Source organism: Rattus norvegicus, chromosome 10, assembly GCF_021556685.1.
Source record: "Rattus norvegicus strain SHRSP/BbbUtx chromosome 10, alternate assembly SHRSP_T2T, whole genome shotgun sequence".
Taxonomy (NCBI): Eukaryota; Metazoa; Chordata; class Mammalia; order Rodentia; family Muridae; genus Rattus; species Rattus norvegicus.
The window spans coordinates 92,091,122-92,117,524 of NC_141543.1; the positions used below are offsets into that span (position 1 = coordinate 92,091,122).

At 50.9% G+C, this 26,403-nt stretch overlaps 1 protein-coding gene across 1 annotated transcript; it reads left to right on the forward strand.

The window, feature by feature from the left end:
* Positions 1–1,415: 1,415 nt before the first annotated feature.
* On the forward strand, positions 1,416–25,736 carry Stat5a (signal transducer and activator of transcription 5A). The gene is given in 19 exon segments (NM_017064.2): positions 1,416–1,455; positions 2,202–2,339; positions 2,622–2,778; positions 3,970–4,059; positions 6,261–6,435; positions 15,261–15,391; positions 15,603–15,754; positions 16,189–16,344; positions 16,735–16,914; positions 18,076–18,163; positions 18,241–18,363; positions 19,687–19,779; positions 20,030–20,236; positions 20,712–20,806; positions 20,917–21,047; positions 21,493–21,648; positions 22,239–22,290; positions 22,546–22,650; positions 24,390–25,736. Coding segments are annotated over 18 exon segments (2,382 nt in total). The 5' UTR covers positions 1,416–1,455; positions 2,202–2,211; the 3' UTR covers positions 24,553–25,736.
* The last annotated feature ends 667 nt before the right edge of the window (positions 25,737–26,403 follow it).

Below are 26,403 nucleotides of genomic sequence, written 5' to 3' on the forward strand. Positions count from 1 at the left end.
CCCCCCCCTAAAGTAAAAAGGGTAAAAAAGAGGAGGTCGAAAGACCAGAAAGAAGGATCAGGAACTAGGAATGGAAAGAAAAAATACAAGAAGAAATTAGTAAGAGAGGAAGCCAATTAAAATGATTCCCTCTAGGCCACTGGGTCTTGGCCTGATGGTCTGTGAGTAGGCAGCCAGGCTGGCCCCTCCTTTGGTACTGCCTATGCCAAATGCCAGGCAGAGAGGAGGCCCAGAGGAGAGGGAAGCTGGGCAAAGGGGATGGCAGACTTCCAGCCTGGCCTTGTCCAACCCCTGGGCCTTGAGGGGGAACTCTTAGGGATGGGGACTATGATCCAGGCAAGACTCCAGGAAGCAGGTCTGCTCCCCTGGCAAAGTCTGCGGGCAGATGTGAAGTTAGAAAGTGCAAAAGGCCCCTTCCTGGGCCTTTTGAAAAGGTTGGACCAGCTTTAAGATGTAATCCTTCTAGGTGACTAGAGGGACTGAATCGTTTGTGGGTCCTAGTCTGCTGATGAGTCTGTGATGTGACCACAGTGTGGTCCTGGGCAGGCCCCTTCTCTTCTCTGGATTGACGTTTCTTACCTGCAAAGGTCGGGAGGGGGTGGAGGGTTGAAACATATGCTTGGCAAGGTCTTTCTTGCTCCTGCTTTAACGGGGAAAGTCACATGGTAGAAATCATGCAAGGAGGAAGACTTTAGAGGTGGGCTTGGCTTCTCTGGAATCCCCAGTCTTTCTAAAGTTTTGACTCTGCAGGGTCGGAGAGACCACATACACCCTTACCTAGACACACACACACACACACACACACACACACACACACACACACACACACACACACGCACGCACACCATATTTTGTAAATCTAAAGACAAGAGTCGTTGACGCCAGAGGTAGGAGCCATCTCTGATTAACCTTTTTTTCCCCTTCCTCCCTTACCGCCCCCAACGCCCCCCTCCCTTTTTTTAACAGATGATAAAACTGAGGCCCTAGTTAGGGATTTTCAGAGTTCGGTACTTCCCGGCACCCTCCGGCTGCTCCAGCTCAGCTGTCCCAGGACGCTCCTCCCTCATCCCCCCTCACCCCACCCCCGGAGCCGCAGGGGAGCACAGACCGGGAGTCCCGGTGATGGTGGGGGACCCCCGCTGTAGGGGCCGTCCTCCGTACAGCGCCGCCCAGCCTAGTGGTCGGTCGTGTAAGCGGGGCGCCCTAGCGCACTCGCCGGGGAGCCGGTGATCGAGGGCGGAGGCAAGGAGGGAGCGACCGCTGCTGGGAGGGGTGCTGGCGCGAGCTCGCGCGCTGTGTATGGTCTATCGGAGGCAGCTGACCTTTGAGGAGGAAATCGCTGCTCTCTGCTCCTTCCTGTAGTAACAGCCTCCACCGCCGCCGCCGTCAAGAGCCGTCAGGAGCCGTCAGAAGCCCCAGCCCGGAGCGACAGCCGCGGGCGCTCCGCAGCACCAGGTGAGTGGGTCTCCGTGGCGTAGCCCGCCGCGCGTGGACAGGGGATCTAGGCTGCAGCCACGTCCCTGGGACCCAACATCCTGGAGTCCCCACGGCCTGACACGGGACAGGCATCGGTCCCAGCTTCGAATGGGATCTTCAGAGGGAGCAGGGACAAGAAACCGGTGCAGGCGGCAGCCAAGGGTGGATTCGCGAAGTGGACACTGACACTGTCAGGCTCCACCTGAAGCAGGCAGACTCTGGAGTGCAACCCAGGGCTCCTCTGAAGATAGCGTCGACCCCTTAGTCTTTTCTCTCTGACAGCCCCAGACACGTGCCTGGGGAGACCTGCACCTCCAGTGGCTGTAGCTGCATTGGCCTAACTTTTAGGTTAGAAGAGCTTACCTTCCCAGAAATTGAGTGTGGGTCCTAGTCTGAGTGGCAAGAATTTTTGTGTTTGTCTAGTTGGGGACTGTGGGCCTCTATGTCTTAAGTTTCTCTTTCGGTTTGTAGACCACCCCTTTCTTTAGTTTGGGCATAGCTTCGTGGAGCGAAGGGACATGGAGGGAAGGGACAGGAAGAGAGGAGGGCAGCCTCGAGGGTTCCTTGTTGGAAGGGAAGGGTGGTCATCTCTCTTCTCCGCACAGGAAAGCGTGCCTGGGGTGAGGGAGGAGCCTGGCCTCACCTCCTTAGGTCCTTTGGTGGCACTGAAGGGCACTGGCAGGCTAGAGACTTCTGCAGAACAAATGACTTATCTTCTCCACCAGGTGAACAGCCATGGCGGGCTGGATTCAGGCCCAGCAGCTGCAGGGAGACGCTCTGCGTCAGATGCAAGTGTTATATGGGCAACATTTCCCCATCGAGGTCCGGCACTACCTGGCCCAGTGGATCGAGAGCCAGCCGTGGTAGGTGCCCCAGGCCCTGAGTCTTCACCCTCAGAATGTGTCCCTGCTATCCAGGCCAAGGGTCTCTTCTTGTGGTTTGGTGTGACTCGGGTTCTATCTGCCCTGGTGCGGAAGGGGTGGTGTCCCTGGGAAACAGGAAGAGGGAACAGAAGCTATCGGAGGGGAGACCCTTCTAGAGTTTGATGCTTATACGACTACCAGGAGCAAGTCTCATGGGACTGGTAAGCCCTGAATCCCTCTTGCTGCTTTAACCCCCCCCCTTTTTTTTTTTTACGTTCCAAGGGATGCTATTGACTTGGACAATCCCCAGGACCGAGGCCAGGCCACCCAGCTCCTGGAGGGCCTGGTGCAGGAGCTGCAGAAGAAGGCAGAACACCAGGTGGGGGAAGATGGCTTTTTGCTGAAGATCAAGCTGGGGCACTATGCCACGCAGCTCCAGGTGGGTGCGAATGCTTGCTTTTGGCAGGAAGGGGCCCCCTTAAGCTTTCTCTCCCAGCATCAGAACCCCTGGGATTTTTACTGGCTTGGCCACTGAGTCACCATGTGACCAAAAGCTTACTGGCAACTTTTCTTCAACTTCCCCCACCCCCTCTTTCTAAGTCAGACCTGTCAGATCCTTTAACATATTACAAAGCAAGAGGTGGGAGTGTGTGGGGAGGGAGGAGGGGAGTGTTTCCAGCCTGGTGGGGAAGCAGCCCTGTGGATAGAGATCTAGCAGTAGAGATGGGGCTGACTTGAGTCAGGTGAACCCCTCAGCAGGACAAAGGAAGCCTGGCAGTCTAGAAACGAGGGAATAAGGCGAGCAGACATTCCCCTTGGGGCTCATTTAAAATCAAGACAGCCGCTGAAGAGAATCAGAGTTGCCCTGGAGTGAGAGCTGGATGAAAGGCATTGGGAGAAAAACAAAAGGAACATCTCCTTTCTATGGGGTGGGGGGCGGAACTTTTATGGAATCAGGAAAGGGGTGTGGGTGGCGTTCATGGTCAAGCATTTATCAGAATCCACTTGTATTTCTTAGAGAACCCCTCTTACATCCAAACAGTGGGATGGAAGGGGTATAAAATTTCATCCTAGAGAGAGGAAGAAACAGAAAGAACAGGAGAGGAAGCAAAATAGGAACCCGGGGCCAGGTGCCTAGCGGAAAGCACCTTTATGCTGACCTCACATGCCCCAAGTCTGTCTGTCTCTGTTTTCTCTGTGTGTCTGTCTCTCTGGCTCCATCTCTTTCTGTCTCTGTCTCTCTGTGTCTCTCTGTCTCTCTCTGTTTATCTCTGTCTGTCTCTCTTTCTCATTTGCCTCAGGACACATGCCTAGCCTATCTGAACATCAATTTTCCCATCCATGACTTGAGAACAGTTTGAGTTTCTGTCGTAGGATTTCCATGCTCAAGAGAGTCCATGCTGGTGGGAGGTTGGAAGCAATTTTATGTTTAGAGTATGCGTTTCTCAATCACTATAAACCCAGTAAGAAGTTCTGGGAGGGGAGGGGCAAAGAGAGTTGGAGGTGTCTGATGATCCTGGGGCTCCTGGGGGAAAAGCTGAGAGACTTAGGGGAGAGGAAGGAGTGCCAGCAAGGAAGCCAGCATGGTCAGAACCAGGTGGCCATTGGTGGTTCCTGTGTCCTCTTTCAGAACACGTACGACCGCTGTCCCATGGAGCTGGTTCGCTGTATCCGTCACATTCTGTACAATGAACAGAGGCTGGTCCGAGAAGCCAACAATGTGAGTGCCTGTAGGCGTGGGCAGAGGAGCTGGGGAGGCCTTCATATGACTTCCTCTCTAGATCCCACTGTGTTTATGTAATGCGGCTAAGAGGAGAGCACAGGAGAAATAAAAGACAGGGGCAGGTGTGAGAGACGGTGTATTTTAGGCTGTGGACAGAGTAAGTGACCCCCCCCCCGGGCCCAGTCCCTGGCTCTCTAAGCCTCTAATTCTTTTCTTTCATTTCCTTCCCTTTCTCTGCCTTTCGCAAAAAATAAAGAGTTATCTTACTTTTACCTTTTAACCTCGTGTGCAAGTGACCTTGGAAACTAGAGGCATCAGGTCCCCAAGGGCTGCAGGCCGTTGTGAGATGCCTATCTATGGGTGCTGGAAACTAAATTCGGGTCCTGTGCCAGGGCAATATACGCATTCTTCATGCTGGACTATCTCCCCAGCTTCTCTTTCATCTTCTCCTTTCTTTGTTCTTCCTTTCCTGGCTTCTGATGATGACCCAGGGCTTCAAACCTGCTAATCGAGTCTCTACCAGTGCCTCCCCAGGCCCCACTGTTGTAAAATGTCTATAGCCACAGTACTTTCCTGATAGGGTTATTATGAGGATGAAATGAATTTGTATGCATGCTGAGTATGGACAGCCACACCACAGGACTGAAGAGAAAGCCCCACACCTGTACACATGCACGCACACGCACACGCATCCACTCAATAAGTCTTTAAAATAAAATAAACACTTGAAGCAGAGCAGTCTCCGCCTAGGAGTCTCAGCAAAGACAGGACTCGGAGTGAGCTGAGTGGTAGGAAAACACAGGGCATCTGACAGGGTTGTGTCCTGAGGGGACAGAGGAGGGAAGGAGCAAGGGTGAAGGATCGCTTTCGTATCCTAAAATAACAGCGGTGTACTTTGGGTCAGGAAGGTGCTGGTGTTGCCCGATGGTTGAAGACTTGCAAGTGGTTAGCGCAGCAAGAGAACCAAGTGGGGAGCCCCAACGGGCATGGAGTCAAGAGCCAGGCACTGCAGCCAGTTCTGCGTCCCTGAATTGTAGAGATTGCAGAGCCACCTATAAGAGCGCACAAAAGGGGCTGGGGATTTAGCTCAGTGGTAGAGCGCTTACCTAGGAAGTGCAAGGCCCTGGGTTCGGTCCCCAGCTCCGAAAAAAAGAACCAAAAAAAAAAAAAAAGAGCGCGCAAAAGAAGTCACCTGGGTTGAGAAACTCGGTGTCTACAATATGGGGTTGAAAACTGCCCATCTCAGGAAGATCTGCTGCCAGAACACTCCAGGCTGATCGCATAGCAAGTGCAAAGGCCCTGGGGCAGGCATAGGCGAGGTTGAAGGGACAGAAGGTGCAGAAAAGCACACATACCTGATGCACACTGGCGACAGGCAGCAGACAGAGGCCACCTGCCAGGCTGGCTAAAGCCGGGCCAAGGAGCTTAGATTTTGTTTTGAGGACACTTAGTTTGAAAGTCCCTGACTACATGGTGGCCTCTCAACCAGACGTTGTAGGAGTGATGGAATTCAAAGAGACATCCGTGATGTCTCTCTCCCTGTCACTTTATGTTAGGGGTCTCCAGGATGCCCACTGTGACAGGTTTGCTTCTTTCCCTGTCCCTCCAGGACTGAGGGAGGATGCAAAGGCCGTGTGTGTGCACAGGCTCTGCCTCTTACTTGTCCCCAGCACTTAGTGTAGTCAGTGGCATTGCGTCAGTAGATAACTGTGGCGTTGAGGCACGCATGCCATCCTTAGGAAGATCATGGGATACCTGCCAGGTGTCCCCTCCTAGTTTCTCTAAAGGAGATTTGATGGATTCTCCGTATTCTCTAGGGTAAACCAGACGGACACAGACGTTGCTGCCGCAGACTGTCAATTATTTGCCAAGCCCCGTGTTTAACTTCTCCTTTTCCTTTCTGCTCCAATTCTGGCATCCTCTAGCCCTCCCTTCTAACCCCAGATTTGGAGTTTGGGGTGTCTGATGTTGTTCTCCTTTCTGCCTGGTACACAGCTCCTGACATTTCTGTTGAGTCTATCCTTGTTTGGTCGTTTGCTCTTTTCATTTTGTTTGGTTTTTCAAGACAGGGTTTCTCTGCATAGCCCTGGCTGTCCCAGAACTCACAGAGATCCACCTGCCTCTGCCTCCCAAGTGCTGGGATCAAAGGCGTGTACCACCACCACCCACCCAGCTCACTCAACCTATTCTGTCCCCAGTGCAGCTCCCCTGCTGGTGTCCTGGTTGACGCCATGTCCCAGAAGCACCTTCAGATCAACCAAACGTTTGAGGAGCTGCGCCTGATCACACAGGACACGGAGAGCGAGCTGAAGAAGCTGCAGCAGACCCAAGAGTACTTCATCATCCAGTACCAGGAGAGCCTGCGGATCCAAGGTGAGGCCTGGAACAGGATCCAGGACACTGCGGGCATCTTGCAGGTGGGAGGGAGAAACATTCTGTGATCTCCAGCGGGCGATGGTCAGAGGAGGCTCACCATCCCTTGGGCACTCTGCCCAAAACCTAGTAAGAACCACCGTGGCTTCCAAGGGTTCCATGGTTCCAGCACTGCCCACAGTGGTCCAGGTGCTGAGTTAAGTCCTTTGCATATACAATGCAAGGCAACCTCCCAAGGAGCCTGCAGAGGGCAGAGCTTGATGTCTTTGTTTTACAAGGGAAGTTTAAAGAGAACAAATAACTCAGCCTAGGTTGCCTGTAAGTTGCAGGACCAGATCTTCACCAGAGATAGGTCATAAAGCCCTGTTATCTTCCTAACCGAGAGTCTCCCCCTAGACTCCGGCAGACAGTGAAATGTGAGCAAACAAAAAGATATGGATCAAGTGTGCCCCAACCAGAGGGAGCACTTGACATGGAGTCTGCCGGTTGACTGGGCTGAGAAGAACCAGTATAGCGGCCTTCCCTCTACTCGACTGTCTAAGGGGACCTGGTCCTAGAGGCCAGGTGACTGAAAGTTTTCTGCTATCTCCTAGCTCTGTAGTTTGTCACTGGCTGTTAGAGTAGCAGTGTGGGGAAAGAAACGATTGTTTCCGGAGTTGGGGATTTAGCTCAGTGGTAGACCACTTGCCTAGGAAGTGCAAGGCCCTGGGTTCGGTCCCCAGCTCCGAAAAAAAGAACCAAAAAAAAAAAAAAAAAAAAAAGAAACGATTGTTTCCAAAGGTAGAGGCTTAGCTCTGGAGTTCAGTACTTTCCTATGTATTGAGATATATAAGTGTATAAGCAAAAACCCAACTACATATATTTATACATACTTATCAACACAAAATATTGTATCTGTCACAGAAAGAGTGGTTTTTATTTTGTTGAGACAAGATCTTACTATGTAGCCCGGGAAGACCTAGAACTCGCCCTGTAGACCAGACTGGATTCAAACTCACAGACATCCACCCTCCCTTGCCCTCCTGAGTACAGAGGTTCAAGCTTTGGAAGGAGTAAATCTTGTGCTCTCTCTAGGTATATTTTTCAAAGATGTAAATCTTCCTCTACAACCGGCTTTATGGTGCCCTGTGCTTTTTAAGAGTCTCTGTGTGTTCATAGCGTTCACTTTGAAGTAGTTCCAGTCTGTTTCGTGATTAATCCCGTCACCTGTGTTTTGTTTAGAAACGCATTGTCTGATTTCCATCTGTCTGCTATGTTTCAACGTTGCACTTTTACTAGCCCTGATACTATCTTTTTATTGAACTCTACCTAGCCTAGAGAATATGTTCCGTACCTTCTCAGAACTTAAAACTTTACCGAGACTTTGATATGGCCCAGAATACGCTCTGTCTTGGTGAAAACATCTTGTGTGCTTGAAAAGAATGGGTCTTCTATGGCTGTCACCTTAAACAACAGAGAAAGCAGAAATTTGGTAATGTAACCATAAAAGGAGAATTTAAAAAAATTTGCTCTTCGGGGCTGGAGAGATGGCTCAGTAGTTTAGAGCACTGACTGCTCTTCCAGAGGTCCTGAGTTCAGTGTCCTGCAACCACATGGTGGCTCACAACCATCTGTAATGGGATCTGATGCCCTCTTCTGGTGTGTCTGAAGACAGCTACAGTGTACTCATATACATTAAATAAATAATTTAAAAAAATACTCTAGACTTTTCCAAAGTCAAATTTAGTGAATAGAAGAGACGTGGCCTTCCCCCACCCCCTTTAGTTTTTCCACATAGGGTTTCTCTGTGTAGCCCTGGCTGTCCTTGGAGCTCGCTCTGTAGACCAGGCTGGCTTCGAACTCACGGAGATCTGCCTGTCTCTGCTTCCGAAGAGCTGGGAATAAAAGTGTGCACCACCCCCAACCCCTGCCAGAGTGGCTTTCAGATAGTCATGTAGCACACAACAATGCATTGGTCATCAATGGAACGGGGCTCTTATATGTTTCATACCATATAGCCTGAATATGTAGTAAGCCGTGACCTCTAATCTGTGAAGTTTTCTGATGTCCACACAATGACAAATCCCCTAACCATGCATTTCTCAGAATATATCCACACCCTTAAGTAATGCATGACTGTCTTTGCAAATCTCTTTCATGGCAGCCTTGATAAAAGATAGCCGTGTCTTGCTTTCAATCTGTGGTAATGTCTTGTAGCCGCTGGAAAATTCCATGGCACACTTGTTAGATATCAAGAGTGAAGCCTCTGGCTGGGGATGTGGCTCAGTTGGTAGTTTGCTCGCCCAAAGTGAAGAGGTCCTGGGTTCTGTCTGCATAAATTGAACATGGTGACCCAGGCCTGTAATTCCAGTAATTGGGTGTTGGAGGGAGAAAGATTAGAGGTTCAAGGTCATCCTCAGCTATACAGCAGGTTCAGTCTAGCCTGGGCTAAATTAGATCCTGTTACAAAAACAGAAAGGATAGAAGACCCAGGCTTGGTGTGCTTATCTATAATCTCAGCACCGAAAAAGGGCTATCAGCAAGAGGATGAGGAGTCTAAAACTAGCCTAGGCTACATAGGGAAACCACATCCCCGATTCAAAACACATGGCAGGGTAAATATGACTCTCTCTCTCTCTCTCTCTCTCTCTCTCTCTCTCTCTATATATATATATATATATATGTGTGTGTGTGTGTGTGTGTGTGTGTGTGTGTGCGTGTGTGTGTGTGTGTGTGTGTGTGTGTGTGTGTAAAATTATCAAAGAGAGGGCTGGAGAGATGGCTCAGCAGTTAAGAGCACTGACTGCTCTTCCAAAGGTCCTGAGTTCAAATCCCAGCAACCACATGGTGGCTCACAACCATCTGTAATGGGATCTGATGTCCTCTTCTGGTGTGTCTGTAGACAGCTACAGTGTAATCATATATAATAAATCTTTAAAAAAATTATCAAAGAGAAAATCAAAATTATTTTAAAATAAGAAAATTAAAAAGTCATTATTACCCCCAATCATAAAGTTACCAGTTAAAACTCCAAGATTCGGGGCTGGGGATTTAGCTCAGTGGTAGAGCGCTTACCTAGGAAGCGCAAGGCCCTGGGTTCGGTCCCCAGCTCCAAAAAAAAAAAAAAAAAAAAAAAAAAAAAAAAAAAAACAAAACTCCAAGATTCATTTGCAATGATTTTTGTGTACAACATTGGTACTGTACAGTAAGAAAATTCAAACATTTTTCAACAAACTCTTTTTGCTGTGTTGGTCTATTATCCATATACTATGTAATTTGACAAGTTAAAGAAATTCAAGCAAAAGACAAAACAAGTATCAAGGCAATTGAGGTCTTAGGACTTTGTGAAAAATGGTTTCCCTTCCTGAGGGAAATTTCTGAGGGTCTCGGGTGCTCACCGGGGGTCCTTTAAATGACTCTTTGAAAACCGCAGATCTTGGTCTTTCGATCTTTTAAAAATGACATTTATTTATTGTGTGTGCTTGGGCGGGCATGAATGCCATTGTAGGCATGTGGAAGTCAGAGAACAGTTTGTAGGAGATGGCTCTCTTCTCTAACGTGAGTCCTGGCCATTGAACTTGGGACTTGGGTCTTTGTGCTTTCCAGAAAGCACCCCCTAACCAGGCTGGTGACCCTTTTATTTCAAAAGAGTTTTTGTGGTGGTGGTTGTCAGGGTTCTTTGGTTTTGTTTGTTTGTTTTGGGATTTTTTTTGGGGGGGGGTTCTTTTTTTCGGAGCTGGGGACCGAACCCAGGGCCTTGCGCTTCCTAGGTAAGCGCTCTACCACTGAGCTAAATCCCCAGCCCCTGTTTTGGAATTTTTTTATTGTTGCTGTTTTAGCTGATTTCATCAACTACTAAAAGAGAGGCATCAGAATATCCTCCCATGACTAGTGCTTTCTGTAAGCACTTCCTGTAGGGATTTTGAAACTGTTAACAGGTGCAGGTACAAACACTTATGATTAGTTTGCTTTTCTGATCAAGCATTCTGACAATTCTGGAATGGTTTTTTCTTTTCTTTCTTTCTTATTTATTTATTTATTTATTTATTTATTTATTTATAGACTTTTGAGACAAGGTTGTGCCATGTAGCCTAGGCTGGCTTTGAACTCATGATCCTCCAGGGGATTACAGATATGCTTTGTCATGCCCACCTCTCTCTCTCTCTCTCTCTCTCTCTCTCTCTCTCTCTCTCTTTCTTTTTCCTTCCTTCCTTTTTTTATTTTAGAATTTATTTTATTTTTATGTGTGTGTGTGTGTTTGTGTGTGTGTGTGTGTGTGTGTGTGTGTGTGTGTGTGTGTGTGCACTCTGAAGATATAAGCAATTGTAAGTTAGGACACAGGATCTGGGAATCAAACTGGGGTCCCCTGGAAGAACAATAAAAATAGTGAGAAGTTTTAAATGCTGAGTATCTGTCATATCCCTTAAAAAAAAAACCAAAAACAAAAACAAAAAGACAGGATCTTACTGTGTAGTCTTGACAATCCTGGAACTCACTACGTAGGTCAGGCTAGCCTTGAACACACAGAAATACACCTGGCTCTGCCTACCAAGTGCTGGGATTAAAGGTGGCTGCCACTCCCAGTTTATCATGGTTGTACCTAAATTTCCTTTTGCCGCCCTCCTTTCTTCTTTTCTTCTGTGCATGTAAGAATGTGTGCATGTATGCACGTGTGCATATGTGCATGTGAGCATGGTGTTCTTGTGCACTTCTGCATATAGAGGCCAGAGGTTGGTAGCTAGCATCTCGTCAGTTTTTCTCTATAATAATTTTGGAGCTCTCGGAGCTTCAGAGGTCTTCCGTCTCTGGCTCCCACCCTCACCCCACCCCCATCATTCTGTGGAGCTGGGGTTTCAGAGGAGCACCTTCATGCTGGGCTTTTATGTGGGTGCCGGGATGCACGCTCAAGTCCCTATGCTTGCAGGTAAACATTTCCACCATGGAGCGATTTCACTGGCCCCCTATCCATGCTTTTAAAAAATTTATAATGTAGCAAGACTTAGTCGTAGCATGAAAAGGGTTCATAATGCAGACATCGCCCTATTGAGTTTGACTTTGTATTTATTCTATTTCATTTTTAAGCTCAGCCAGGCCCCAGCCTCCCTGTGTACCTGGCAATGGCCTTGAGCTGCCTCAGCCTCCCAAGGGCTGGGATTTCGGGTGTGTACTATCACCTCCTGACAACCCGTGTTTAAGGGAGCCGTTTCCATTGCCTGTGTGCAGCACTGGCTTTGTGTTCTGAGTGAGGTTTGTATCCATATGTAGGTGGAGTCACTTTGTCTCATTTATCCAGCTCGATACTGTAAGCACAGAAAGTTGGAAATAGAGTTCAGTCAAAGAACCCTTGGCTGGCAGGCCTGGCGCTCTGGATTTGATCTCCAGCCCTGCAAATCAAAACACGAAGTACTGATCTGTTTGCAGAAGGGAAGACCCAGTTCCTCCGATGGAGCCAACGGTTGGTTGTCTTGGATCGTTTGGCCTCCTTCCCAGAAACCTGTGCAAATGGCCAGGAGAAATCTAAAGGGATCCTCCAAGGGAAGTCTGGGCCAGGACATTGGCAGTCCTGTGTTCAGAAGGAAGTTCTGAATCTAGTCAGTAGTCCTTCCGCCCACCACACTGCCGGAAAATGGGAACCATGTTCCCGTGAGCTTGTCCTGCTTGCTAGCGTTGCTTTTGTCTGTCCCAGCTTGTGTGTCCCTGGGGCAAGGATCAGGTCAATGTGACTTGGTTCTCGGAAGCCAGCCAGGAACTTGAATGAGCCATGCCAGTTTGCATGGTTTCTTGACTAGACCTAAGTAAGGATTCAGGGAGCCTCAAGGACCACTAAAGAGAGTGGTAAATGCCAGCATTCAGGGTCCTTTTAATGTGGCACAGGGGAGGGCTGCCAGCAGTGGAGATGGCCAGTAGCTTCAACCCTCAACTTGTTTGACACTGAGCCGAGCTGAGAGAGCTGAGCTGCTGGGTTTGTGTTCCCTGCATCACTCTGTCCCACACGTGTCTCGCGATTTCTTCTCAAATGTGAAAAGGGTGCTGGGGTGAGGGTTGAGCATGGATCTCAGCTGGTAGAGCACTAGCGGGACATGCAGGAAGTCAGTCAATTCCCAGTACCACAGACAACTGTGCATGATGGGCTACATCCGTGGCCCCAGCACTGGAGAATAAGTGTTCGAGATTATCCCTGGCTATACATTGAGTTTGGTGCCCTCCTCAGTTTCATGATCCCTAGGTCAACACCCACCTCTGACATAACATATACACAGATATGCACACACACACGGAGACATGCTTCAGCACCTGCCCCTGCATAGACACACCCATCCCCACATGCACGCATGGGTATTAGAACTACATTTCACCACCTGTTCCTGCCACCCGTGGGCTTCCCAACAGCTGATGGTGAGGCCCTGTCACCCCTCACCTTGTTCCTTATGAGAATCTTGCTGATTGTGATGGCTGTTCCTGGTTGTCAACTTGACTATATGTGGAATGAACTACAGTGCAGAATCGCAGGGCTCACCTGTGATCCAGATCTTGAGGCTGGCAGATACAAATTTCTGACCTGGATCTTGGCCTGGAGATCTTGAGGCTGCTTTACCAGGTGTAGCTTCATTACTTGAGCAAATTTACACACCTCCTGGTACCTGGTATACAGCTGTTGATCTAGCAAATGCCTTCTTCCCAGTACCTGTCCATAAGAACCACCAGGAACAATTTGCTTTCAGTTGGCAAGGCCAGCAGTATACCTTTACTGATACACATAGGATATATTAACTCTCCTTAGAAGGAATCTTGATCGTCTGTCTCTTCGGCAAAATATCACATTGGTGCACTATATCGATGACATTATGCTGGTTGGACCAAGTGAGCAGAAAGTAGCAACCACTTTGGACTCAATGGTAACACATGTGTGTATCAGAGGCTGGGAAATAAATCCAACCAAACTCCAAGGACCGTCTACCTTAGTGGAATTCTTAGGAATCCAGTGGTGTGGGACATTCAGAGATATTCCTTCTAAGATAGGTTATTGTACCCGGCCCCTCCCACAACCAAGAAAGAAGTTGCTCAAATGCCTATGGTTTCTACTCCTGCTACAATGCCATCTGCTGCCAAGCACGCACCTGTAGTCTCATTGGGGGGGTCCCTGTGATCACCAGACTGAAAAAGAGACGATAGGACCTGGTTGTCGGTTTGTCACGTCATGCTGGCACCACCCGCAAGTGGACAACTGCAGCCTTACAACCCCTTTCCAGGACAATCCTGAAAGATACAGGTGAAGGAAAATCTTCACAATGGGCAGAACTTCGGGCAGTACACATGGTATTACAGTCTGTTTGGAAGAAGAAATGGCCAGATGTACGACTGTTCACTGACTCATGGGCTGTAGCCTATGGATTGGCTGGATGGTCAGGGACTTGGAAAGATCCCGATTGGAAAATGGTGAGGAAGACTTCTGGGGGAGAATTATGTGGATAGATCTCTCCAAATGGGTAAAGGATGTGAAGATATCGGTGTCCCATGTAAATGCTCACCAAAAGATGACTTCAGCTGAGGAGGAGTTCAATAATCAAGTGGATAGGATGACCCGTTCTGTGGACAGTCAGCCTCTTTCCCCAGCCATCCCTGCCATTGCTCAATAAGCACATGAACAAAGTGGCCATGGTGGCCGAGATGGAGGTTATGCTTGGGCTCAACAACATGGACTTCCACTCACCAAGGCTGACCTGGTTACAGCTGCTGAGTGACAGATCTGCCAACAGCAGAGACCAACACTGAGCCCCAGCTGTGGCACCATTCCTCAAGGTGACCAGCCAGCAACCTGGTGGCAGGTCGACTACCTTCCCCTCCCTGGGCCAAACATACTCAACCCATTACACTAATGATATTCCAGGGGGCCGTACAATGCTTGTGTGCGTCTGTCTATCTGCCTCTCCCTCCTTCTCAGCTGAGCTCATGGTGGCCCACCCTGGTCAGGCACCACGCAGTCCCAGACAGTCACACTGCTCCTGAGAAAACACTGCTGAACTCAAGGGTGACTGGATGAGGTTGAAGAGCCAGGTCCTCTGGATGGGGCTCCCACGTCACGGATGGGGCTGAAAGGACTTGTCTCTGTCACCCCTCATTTGTAACCTTCGTCTGTCCACCAATTAGGACCAACCTGCATAGATCCTATATGTGACAGGCACTTTACAGCACCATCAGGTTTTTGGTCACCATAGTAGCCCACTGGGCTAGTGTCAGGATTCTACCCTTTTACAAATGGGGAAACTGAGACACAGGAAAGCAAGGTATTTGGCCATTTCACCCAGCTTTTTTTAAAAAAGGATTTATTTATTCTTATTTTCGGTGAATTGGTGTTTTTCCTGCATGTGTGTCTGTGTGAGGGTCTTGGAGCTCCTGGAACTGGAGTTACAGTCAGTTGTGAGCTGCCACGTGGGTGTGGGGAATTGAACCCAGGTCCTCTGCAAGAGTAGCCAGTCCCGTTAACCTTGGAGCCAACTCTCCCATCCCAGCTTTTCAAAAGCAGGGCTACTTGTGCCCATCTCTAAGCCCTATGGGGAGGCTTTGCCAACAGTGTGTGGTGAGGGCAGACAAGGGCCACCAGGTAGGGCCCTCTGCTGCTTCGCTCTGGACACTGACTCCCACTGCTCAGGGGAGAGTCAGTGGGAGCCTATGAGCAGTCTAGAAGCTGTCTTCTGAGGGCATGATCTTGGGCATTCATGCCCGTAGGCACCCTAACTTGTTACGGATGGGAGGCCTGACTGAGAAGCTCACTCCAGAGCATATGAGTGCAGATACTAAAAGGTTCCTGATGGACATCAGAAATGATGACTTGTCCCCTCCTCCAGCTCAGTTTGCCCAGCTGGCCCAGCTGAACCCCCAGGAGCGCATGAGCAGGGAGACAGCCCTCCAGCAGAAGCAAGTGTCCCTGGAGACCTGGCTGCAGCGAGAGGCACAGACACTGCAGCAGTACCGCGTGGTTAGTGGGCCCTGCATCCTCTGCCCTGGGAGGGAGCTCTGCCACCAGGGATTCAGGGCATCAGGTGGGGGACAGAGCCTGGGAGAGCAGGTCCCCTCTCTCCTGGGGTGCACATGAGTGAAGCGGGTGTGAGGGACCCAGGCCCTGGGTTCTAGGCCAGGCCCTGAGGAATGCTCCCCGGAAGCCAGAGAGCTGCTGTGCCCTCACACAGGAGCTGGCTGAAAAGCACCAGAAGACCCTGCAGCTGCTGAGGAAGCAGCAGACCATCATCCTGGACGACGAGCTGATCCAGTGGAAGCGGCGGCAGCAGCTGGCCGGGAACGGGGGTCCCCCCGAGGGCAGCCTGGACGTGCTGCAGTCCTGGTGAGGGTGAGAGGTGGGCAGGATGGGCAGCTCGGGTGAGGATGCCGGCCACCTCTTCTGTCCCTGCGTTGGCGTGAGCGGCAGATTCCCACCGTCCATGACAGCTCTCACTTTGGCAGTATCTTGGCTCCTGGTGGGACTTGGCTCCTCATGCCTGTGCCACCTCCCCCAAGGGATAGTGGGGTCTTGGAACGGGCAGGGCTGCTCTTGAGCTGGTTGGTGCCAAGTTGGGGCCACCCTAACAGTTGTCTGCTTTTGGAAAGTGGGACTCTGTTCTGTGCCTGTGCAGGGTAGCTGTGACCAAGGCCAGCACCTTTCTAGGGGTGGGGGACGGTGCTTTGTTGGGAAGGAGGAAGCGTATCCTGTATCCTCCTCCCCTGACCTGGGCTGGAACAGAAGCCCCTGTCCCTCTGAAGGCCCTGGGCTCCTTGCAGGTGTGAGAAGCTGGCCGAGATCATCTGGCAGAACCGGCAGCAGATCCGCAGGGCTGAGCACCTGTGCCAGCAGCTGCCCATCCCTGGCCCCGTGGAGGAGATGCTGGCCGAGGTCAACGCCACCATCACAGACATCATCTCAGCCCTGGTCACCAGGTGACTGCTGCCTCCTGGCCGTGCTCAGAGGGACATGGCAGTTCCTGGGGGGTTGGCACGTTGAGGCCCTGGAACTGTCCAAACCCAGAGCTCTGCCCTAGTCCTGCTGGGCTGCCCTTCCCCCATCCACTGTGGCTCCAACAGCCCTGCTGCTGTGGCTGCCCTGCCCCAGTGTGTGTCAGGGACACTGGGGGGAGCACCACAGCCTCCAGCTCCCCTCACACCTGTCTCCAACCCCACGTCCTCTCCTGGAGGAGGCCAGGCCCCTCCTCTCCCTGTCTTCCTTCTCCCATCAGGTCCCACAGGAAGACCCTGCCTCCCAGCTGGCCCCCCAGCTCTCTTCCCTGGGCCAGTGTCTGGCAACCGTCTGGTCATTTGTGTCCCCTGCAGCACGTTCATCATCGAGAAGCAGCCTCCTCAGGTCCTGAAGACCCAGACCAAGTTCGCGGCCACCGTGCGCCTGCTGGTGGGCGGGAAGCTGAACGTGCACATGAACCCTCCGCAGGTGAAGGCGACCATCATCAGCGAGCAGCAGGCCAAGTCCCTGCTCAAGAACGAGAACACCCGCAAGTGAGTGTGCTTCCCCTCCCCCCACCCCCGTCCCGCACCCGTTGGTGCTGGGTGGGGTCTGTAGTGGGCATAGCCCAGGCTTCATCCCTTCCAGGCATTCACGTGTTCCTGGTTCTCCATAGTACACCCCTCTCACTCTGCTTCCTCAGCCCTGCCTGTGTGACACCTAGTAGGGAGCCAGTACTGATAGACACTACCCCTGCCATGCTGTCCTATCACGCGTGCTGAGAGCAGTGGGTACGCAACCTTGATCAGAAGAGAACTTGCCTACTTCCTAACTGGAACACTGACTGACTTTAACCTTCTTGGTTCAGTGAACTGTCATGGCTGGCACAGCTCTCTGGCGGGCAGGTGCACACACTTACTGTGCCTCGTGTGGCTGGTGGTAAGAACTGACCTTTAGAGACTGGAGTGGGTGCACACGCCCAGTTCTAGGGTGGCAGAGGCAGGAGGATCAAGAACTTAAAGCCGCCCTCAGCTCCACGGTCAGTTTGAAGCCCGCTTGAGCAACCAAGAGACTCTGTCCAAAAACAAAACAAAACCAAACCAAAAAACCCATGACGAGCAAACTCAGCTGGGCATGGTGGTGCCCACCTGGATGCCAGTGCTCGGGTGGCCAAGGCAGGTGAATCTCTGTGAGTTCAAGGCCAGGCTGATCTACATAGAGAGTTTTGGCCCAGCCAAGGGCTACCTAGCGAGACTGCCTTACAAAATAAACAAAGTTCCTGAAGAGTCACATCAGGTCACGGTTGGATAGGGAGTGGCTAGTGAAGGTCAGGGAGGAGGGGACAGCTGAGTTTTCTTTCTTTCTTTCTTTTTTATTTTTTATTTATTTATTTTTTTTAAGATTTATTTATTTACTTAATGTATATAAGCACACTGTAACTGTCTTCAGACACACCCAACCCCATTACAGATGGTTGTGAGCCACCATGTGGTTGCTGGGAATTGAACTCAGGACCTCTGGAAGAGCAGTCAGTGCTCTTAACCACTGAGCCATCTCTCCAGCCCTTCCCCATCTTTTATGATGGTCCCATTAAAACATGTCTCTCAGGCCCAGGGATGTCAGTTAATGATTCTGTGCCTGTCTAGTGTGCACAAGGCCCTTCCTGGGACCAGACCTTGGCACCGCACTGGCACTGAGCTCTTCTCTCTTTGCAGTGATTACAGTGGCGAGATCCTGAACAACTGCTGCGTCATGGAGTACCACCAGGCCACAGGCACCCTCAGTGCCCACTTCAGAAACATGGTGAGGACCGGTCCGCCTTGGAGGGAAGGTCCATCCAGGATTGGGGCTTGGTGGCCATTTTATCCTTGGCTTTGCAGTCACTGAAAAGAATCAAGCGTGCTGACAGACGCGGTGCCGAGTCTGTGACGGAGGAGAAGTTCACGGTGCTGTTTGAGTCTCAGTTCAGCGTTGGCAGCAACGAGCTGGTGTTCCAGGTGAAGGTGAGGTTCCAGCTGCTCCTCCCATGAGGGCCATCCAGCTCAGTTAAGGGACCTGCCGGGGTTACCCGGCTCCGGTGAGAAAGCTGCAGACTGAACTAGTGGGGATGGTGTAATCCATCTAATCTGTAATCTGTAATCCCTGGAGTTAGGAGCCAAGCAGGCAGACTACAAGTTCAGAGCCGACCTAGGCTCCGTAGTAAGTTCCTGACCAGCCTGAGCTACCAAGGAAGATCATGTCTCAAAAAGCTAAAAAGGGCTATAGAGATGACTCAGAGGTTAAGAGCACCGACTGCTCTTCCACAGCTCCTGAGTTCAATTCCCAGCAACCACATGGTGGCTCACAGCCATCTGTAATGAGATCTGATGCTCTTCTGGCATCCAGGTGTATGTTCAGACAGAGCACTCATACATAAAAAATAAACAATTTTTTTTTAAAAAAAACTAAGCGGGGTTGGGGATTTGGCTCAGTGGTAGAGCGCTTACCTAGGAAGCACAAGGTCCTGGGTTCGGTCCCCAGCCCCGGAAAAAAAAAAAAAAGAAAAAAAAGAAAAAAAAATAGAATCGAGAAAAAAATAAAAAAAACTAAGCAAAAATTGTTAATACGAACACACAAACAGCCCCAGGGGCTGAAGGGCAGGAGAGGAAACAACTACAACAAAATATCACATGCAATATAATATAATACAAAATATCACATGCAATATAATATAATACAAAATATCACATCACATACAATATAATACAAAGTATCACATGCAATATAATAGAATACAAAGTATCAAAGCCGGGCAGTGGTGGTGCATGTCTTCATTCCCAGCACTCCAGAGGCAGAGATAGGTAGATCTCTGAATTTGAGGCCAACCTGCTCTACAGAGTGGGTTTCAGGACAGCCAGGGCTACCCCATCTTGAAAAAAACGAAGGAAAAATTATGGAGCTCTGAGTTCTCTTGCCTCAGCCCAGTTACCCAGTAACTCCCTGTGAACCTCTTGCAGGCTCCCGATTGTTGCGTTCGGCAATTACTTGAGCAATAGACTAAGAAGAACTATATCCCCAGGACGCTCTGATTTTGTTTTAGAACAAAATCTTGCTATATCTCCTAGACTAGCCTTCACTCCACAGTCCTGTCTCCCTCTCCCAAGCACTGGGACTACACGCATAGGCCAACAAGTCTCGCTCATGCTGTCTGGGTTTTGCTTGTGTTTAGAACTGTTGGGACGGGCCTGTGGCTGAATGGTGGGTTCGCGATAAGGGTCAGGTGTCTTGCTTATGCACAGGGCATGCTGTGTTGAAAACCCTTAACTCTTACCCTCTGACCTCCATAGACCCTGTCCCTCCCTGTGGTCGTCATTGTTCATGGCAGCCAGGACCACAATGCTACTGCCACCGTGCTGTGGGACAATGCCTTTGCTGAGCCGGTGAGTTCTGGGCCTGCTCCCTTGGCCCCCAGGCCTTAGAACTGTCCTCAGGTTAGTCCAACTCCTTAGGCCTCAGAGCTGAGCTGGACAGTGAGGTGGGCAAGGTGAAGTGAGTGCCTGTCCCATTGGCTGCCACCATGTCCTCGTGTGTGTGTGTGTGTGTGTGTGTGTGTGTGTGTGTGTGTGTGTGTGTGTACATTTCCACCTCCCTCACTCTTCCCTTTCTTGTCTTTTCTTCTCCCCCTCTCAGGGCAGGGTGCCATTTGCCGTGCCTGACAAGGTGCTGTGGCCGCAGCTGTGTGAGGCGCTCAACATGAAGTTCAAGGCTGAGGTGCAGAGCAACCGGGGCTTGACCAAGGAGAACCTCGTGTTCCTGGCACAGAAACTGTTCAACAGCAGCAGCAACCACCTCGAGGACTACAACAGCATGTCCGTGTCCTGGTCCCAGTTCAACCGGGTGAGTGGCCGGCCGGCAGCTATCTGCCAGAGACCATCAGGGCCCTGACACACTTTCTTTTCTCTCGAAGTCAGGCTAGCAACCCATCCTCTACTCCCAACCACACTCCCCATAATCGGGAGAGGTTGACACTTAAACCACAGAAATGCAAAGAGGGACCACGTTCAGCCACATGACCCAAAGCAAGACGATGAGGGGAACCCTGAGCTGAGAACCACTCGTGAGCCTGCCATTAATATTTAGGACTTGCCTGCTCTTTGTGTCTCAGTTTCTCCATCTGCCCATGAAAGGATGGGGCAAGAATGACCTTGATGGATCTTTCCAGCCCAGACCACTCTTCTTAGCTTCAGTCCCCACTCACAGGATGACCCCGTGTGTAGAAATGTGAAGACTTGACTAGGGGCTGTCAGTTCGTGGCGTGGTGGGAGCTGAGGCTTCTGGGCTGCTGTGACTTGGAGTGTCCTTGGGCTCACAGGAGAACTTGCCCGGCTGGAACTATACCTTCTGGCAGTGGTTCGACGGGGTGATGGAGGTGCTGAAGAAGCATCATAAGCCCCACTGGAATGATGGGTAAGGAGCAGGACCCTGGGGGAGGGGGGCTGGGAGGAGCAGGCGGGTGGAAGGCTCTGCGAATGTTGCCTACCTTCCCAGCCATGACACCAAATGTACCACACACGCAGGGCCATCTTGGGTTTCGTGAACAAGCAGCAGGCCCATGACCTGCTCATCAACAAGCCAGATGGGACCTTTCTGCTGCGATTCAGCGACTCGGAAATCGGGGGCATCACCATTGCTTGGAAGTTTGACTCCCGTGAGTTCCCGTCTTGCCCACACTCCAACCTCATGAGCTCTGTCTTCCATTTCCTCACTCCGTATCCATGAGCACCTCTGTCCTTAGCTGTCTCCCACTTCTGGCAGAGGCGGGAACTGAGCTCCAAGTATGGGAGGTGTGGGAAGGGAAATGACACTTCTTCACATGACTTTTGGTCTCCAGGAACCTAAAACCACCGATTCCACAGAGAGTAGACACCTGGCGAGACCTTTAAGTTTCATGCTGTCCCCACCCTTCCACACAGTTTGATGAGTAGAATGTTCCAGTATGAGCTCCCTTGAGTGCAAAAGCAGGAAGGCTAGGGTTGTAGTGCGTGCTAGGAAAGACTCTGATTTTTTTTTTTTTTAAAGCAATTCTTCCTAAAATCCCAAGTTCCTCGGGGGCGGTGAGAAGCAGCTTTTGGGACAAATTATTCTTTTTACAGCGGACCGAAACCTGTGGAATCTGAAGCCATTCACCACTCGGGATTTCTCCATTCGGTCCCTGGCGGACCGCCTGGGGGATCTGAATTACCTCATCTACGTGTTCCCAGACCGACCCAAGGATGAGGTCTTTGCCAAGTACTACACTCCTGTACTTGGTGAGTCCTGCTTCCAGGAAGGCTGGACAGGGCCGTCTCCCTTATGGGCTTTGAGTCTCAGCATGGCGGATTTCAGGGCTCACACCTGAGGAGAGAGAAAGTGAAACCTGCCCCCCACCCCCCAGCTTGCTTCTCTCCTAAGCTGAAAGCTGAGGTCTCAATTCTACATTTCTACCTGAGGAGGAGGTGAAAGAGTTGAGGGATGAGCTGGGGCATTCCCATGGTGTTACTCTTCTGCCCCTCTAACCAGCAGCTCTCACCACTTTCTGTGGCCCCCTCAACCTGCCCCAAGTTAAATTAGAAGAGAGAAATCGATGCGCTCTTCTTTTCTATGTCCCGTCCATTGGTGGGGTTTGTAGCTTGTTGGTGCCATTTCCTTGGCAGGCATGCAAGTGGCTGGGAAAGAAACCAGATAGAGGATAGGACTGAAGCCAGGGATCCCAGTGGCCCCCAGGCTGGATCCATTAGCAGGGGTTTATCGGAAGTCCTTGAAATCACATCCCTCAGAAAGCTCCAGGGTGGTGTGGGCAGGAGGACCAGGGCATGTTGTACTCACAGCTCTTCCCCCCTCCCTCAACCCTGCCCGGCAGCAAAAGCAGTCGACGGATACGTGAAGCCACAGATCAAGCAAGTGGTCCCTGAGTAAGTGTCCGGAGCCAGCTCTGGGACTCCTTCTTGTTCTTCCTCCAATACTGGGAAATGTGGCTTAGCCCTTGAGAAGGAAAGATTCAACTGTCCTGGGATGGCACTCAGGACCTCATGGCCGCAGCCTGAGCCTGAAGCCCAGTGGGGGGACACTTTGATCAAATGCCATGAGTATGCTAGAAGCCCCTCCCCCAGTCTGTACCACTGGTCTCTCTGGACACCGAGGCTGAGTTCTACTTCGTTTTTCTGCAGGTTTGTCAATGCTTCTGCAGATGCTGGAGCCAACGCCACCTACATGGACCAGGCTCCTTCCCCAGTGGTGTGCCCTCAGGCTCACTACAACATGTACCCACCGAAGTAGGTCGTGGTTTTATGGGGGTCCACGGGGAGAAACTGGGGCTGGGCCTTGGGCTAGATTCTTGATGGACAAAGGCATCCAGAGGTCCCCTGGATTTGACTCCATCCAGACCAGGCCCAGGCTGTAGCTCTGCCCACAATGTAGGAAGGTGAAGTTAGCCAGGAACTTGTGCATTTTGGAACTAGACAGCCAGGGTACTCTTCTCATTCTGGAAAAGTCTATATGGTCCAGAGAAAATGTTCTCGGGTGCACGTGTAAACTAGAGGCAGTGGGTGTTCCCGCCACCGTGGAGGAGTGGGGATTAGGATCAAAGGGAATGGTGATGGAAGACCTTTACCTGTAAGGTTGTCAGAAGGGTATAAGACAGTGCTGCTGCTGTTGGAGAGGATTCAGGGTGGGAGTGGGACGCAGAGTTTGTCCTTTCTAAGCTATAGTGGCCTAGGCCAGATGACTGGGGTTAGGAAGGTAGCACGCTGCAGTTGGACAGCACGTGGAAATGACAAAGACTTAAATTCTTTCTCCTGTTTTTGAAGTTTAAAATCATGAGCGTGTGCATGGGTGTACACATGACTGAAACAGGGCATCGGACTTCCTGCAGCTGGAGGGACAGGCAATTGTGAACTGCCTGCATTTTTAAGTTTTAAAGTGTGTGTGTGTGTGTGTGTGTGTGTGTGTGTGTGTGTGTGTGTGATAACTTGTGTGAGTCAGGTCTCTCCTTCCACTCTGCGGGTTCCAGGATTGAACTCACGTTATTGGGATTGAGTTGTTGACAAGCGTTACTGAGCCGTAGGATCATCGGCCTCTATATGATTATTTATGTATATGGTATATATGTGTCCATGTGGCTCTGTGCATGTGTACATGCATGTGGAGGCCAGAGGTCAAAGCCAGACATATTTCTCAATTACTTTCCACCTTATTTTCTGATTCTGTCTCTCACCAAACCTGAAGCTTCTCCATTTTCCCAGGCTGGCTGACCAATGGATTCCAAAGACGCTCCCGTGTCTGCCTTCCCCATCCCCTTGTGGTGGGGTTGCAGACACACACTGCCCCACCCGGCTTTTTATGTAGGTGCTGCAGATCTTAACTCAGGTCCTCTTGGTTGTGAAGCAGTCCCTGACTAAGCCACCGCCCAGCCTCCTTTAAAAGTTCTCACTAGCAATGTGTATTGTTCAAAGGGACAAGTTTCATAATGCCATTGTCATTCAGGGCCTAGGCTCCAACTCTTTTCCCTTTTTTACAAAAAGACAGAGTCTATGTAGTCTCGGCTGGCCTGGAACAAAGAAATCCACTTGTCTCTGCCTTACAAGCCTGCACTACCACACCCAGCCAAGGTCTAGATTCTGAGTCTAGCTACAGGCGGCTCCATGTTCCTAATTCTCACCTGAAGGTGGTTGAAGGATTGGTGGTTAGTGGCCAGAAGCTACCACCACAGGGGCTTCATGAAGGATGTGGTAGCATACGTAAGTGAAGAACGTCCTAGGTGAGAGGCCGGTCACCTTATCTTACAAGTGCGGGCAAGGGGAAAACACGCCCTGAGATCATTGTATGAAGCAAGAGAAATGAGTGGTGGTAGATTATCTTCCCAGGTCCACCCTGGTGGGAGTTCCAGTCAGGCTGCCACGGGTCTGGTCCTCACGTGAGACCCCAGTGTTTGTGAGGAGCAGCCTGAGGACTCTCTATGTGGGTTTGGAGCCATGAGACCTGCCAGTTTCCCCAACATCCCTCTCTTCGCCAGCCCCGACCCTGTCCTTGACCAAGATGGTGAATTTGACCTGGATGAGACCATGGATGTTGCCAGGCATGTGGAGGAACTTTTACGCCGGCCCATGGACAGTCTTGACCCCCGCCTTTCCCCACCTGCTGGCCTCTTCACTTCTGCCAGAAGCTCCTTGTCCTGAACGCTGGACTCCATGCTTCTCTTGGAAAAGCACCTTCAGTGTGAAGAACCCGTGTCAGTTGTATCCCTGTTCATACCAGTGGCTTTGCACCTTCGCAGTTCCGCCTTGCCCACAGTGCGGGGTCTGGCTAAAGTAGTGGTGGCCTTTTCACTCAGACCTCAAGGGTCCCCTGGACCTCTCCTCTAAGAGCTGAACCTGTCATTGCTGACAAACCTATTTCTCCAGTGCCCTTCACCTGTCCAGGGGCCACTGAGTGAAATGATTCTAGAAAAGGAAGGGAGGCAAGTTTATGCAACTAAAGTTGGAGTTTTACTCCTGAGCTAGAAGCTTCCTCCGGACTGGTGTGCGTGCACCTGTCCTCGCACATGTGGTAGCCTAACTGATGAACCCCTCTAAAGGGAGATTGGGGCTAACCTTAGTAACCCTTTATACGTTAGTGAATATGGGCTGCGGATTTTGTGACCGCTCACAATGTGCATAAGCTGTTCCCACCAACACAGGCGGCTGCCAAAGCTGACTGTGTCAGTTCTCAAACCAGCGTGGACATGGGATTCGGGTCTAATGGCCTCATCTGCATCCCTTCTTCCCCATCCGATGTCCTCACCCTTCCATATAGATTCATCCTTGCTTTTTGTTTTGCTTTTTTGAGACAGGGTCTCTCCATATATCCCAGGCTGTCCATGAATGATCCTCCTGCCTCAGCTTCTGGAGTGCTAGGATTATAGGTTTGCATGACCACACCTGGCCTCAGCCTTTCTTCCTTTCCTGCTTGCAACCTTGCTTGTTATCAGAAAGGAGGGGAATACTGGGTGCCTGGGATTAGGAGACCTAGGGCGAAAACCTTGTAGCCCACGAAAAGGAACAGAGCTGCCAGTTACTGCAGGCAACACAGTGTGTATGTGAGGGGGGAGGCTCAACCTGGTCCACTCTGCTGGGAGGTAGGACCCGGAACAGGCCCTGCCTTGTTGCAACATGGGTTGTGGTCTAGGAAGGCCTCTCGCAGGCAGCTCTTCCCTTGGAGGCTGTGATAGAGCGGCCAGGACTAGCTGACTAGGAGTCCTGGCTTCCAACCTGAGGGAAGCAGAGGATGCACAGAGGGATGGTTTTTATATTTTGTACATAGAACTCACATTTATGGAAACAGTGTTTTTGAATAAAATTTCTGTTGGGTTTGTTTTTGCAAATCTACCAGTCTGCCTTCTGGTTTACTTGGGCTGGTGATGGGTGGGCCTTACTAAAGCTGAAGTTGTTTTGTTCCCATTTTAGCTTGGAGTTACCTCTGCTCCCTCTGCTGTGATCTCAAGGGTGCTGCCCTAGAACGTGTCAGAAAGCTAAATAAAGAGTGTGTGTTAGGGGCTACTTGCCCAGGAACGCAGGGGCTTACAGTCTTGGGGAAAGAAGATGAAAGAATGGCTGGGGGAGGGGTCTGGGTGGGGAGAGCAAAGCCATTGAACCAGGCTGCCCCTCTCCAGCTGCCCCCTCAGCAATCAGTGGGGCCAGTGCCAGTGCCTGCCAACCTTCCTGTGGCCAGGGGCAGTAGAGCCTGGGCAATAGTCCTTCATCCCCTTGGCCTCTTCCCAGAGCCTAGCAGGTGACACCAGCCAACTGCTGCCGTAGACTGAGAGAGCAAAGAAAGCTGGTCAGGACAGAGAGAGGCCCGACTTGCCCTGGCTGACCTCTGACACCCGGGTACAATTAGTCCAGCCCTGGGGTTGGGGCCTTGGACTTAGGAACACACTCCTGAGGGCTAAGGGTTGGAGCACAAGGAACTGTAAGACAGGTTACCTCAGAGCTCAAAGCATGGTTGGGGGCAGGGGCTTAGTCCACAGCCTGTCCCAGGGAGGCCCAGGG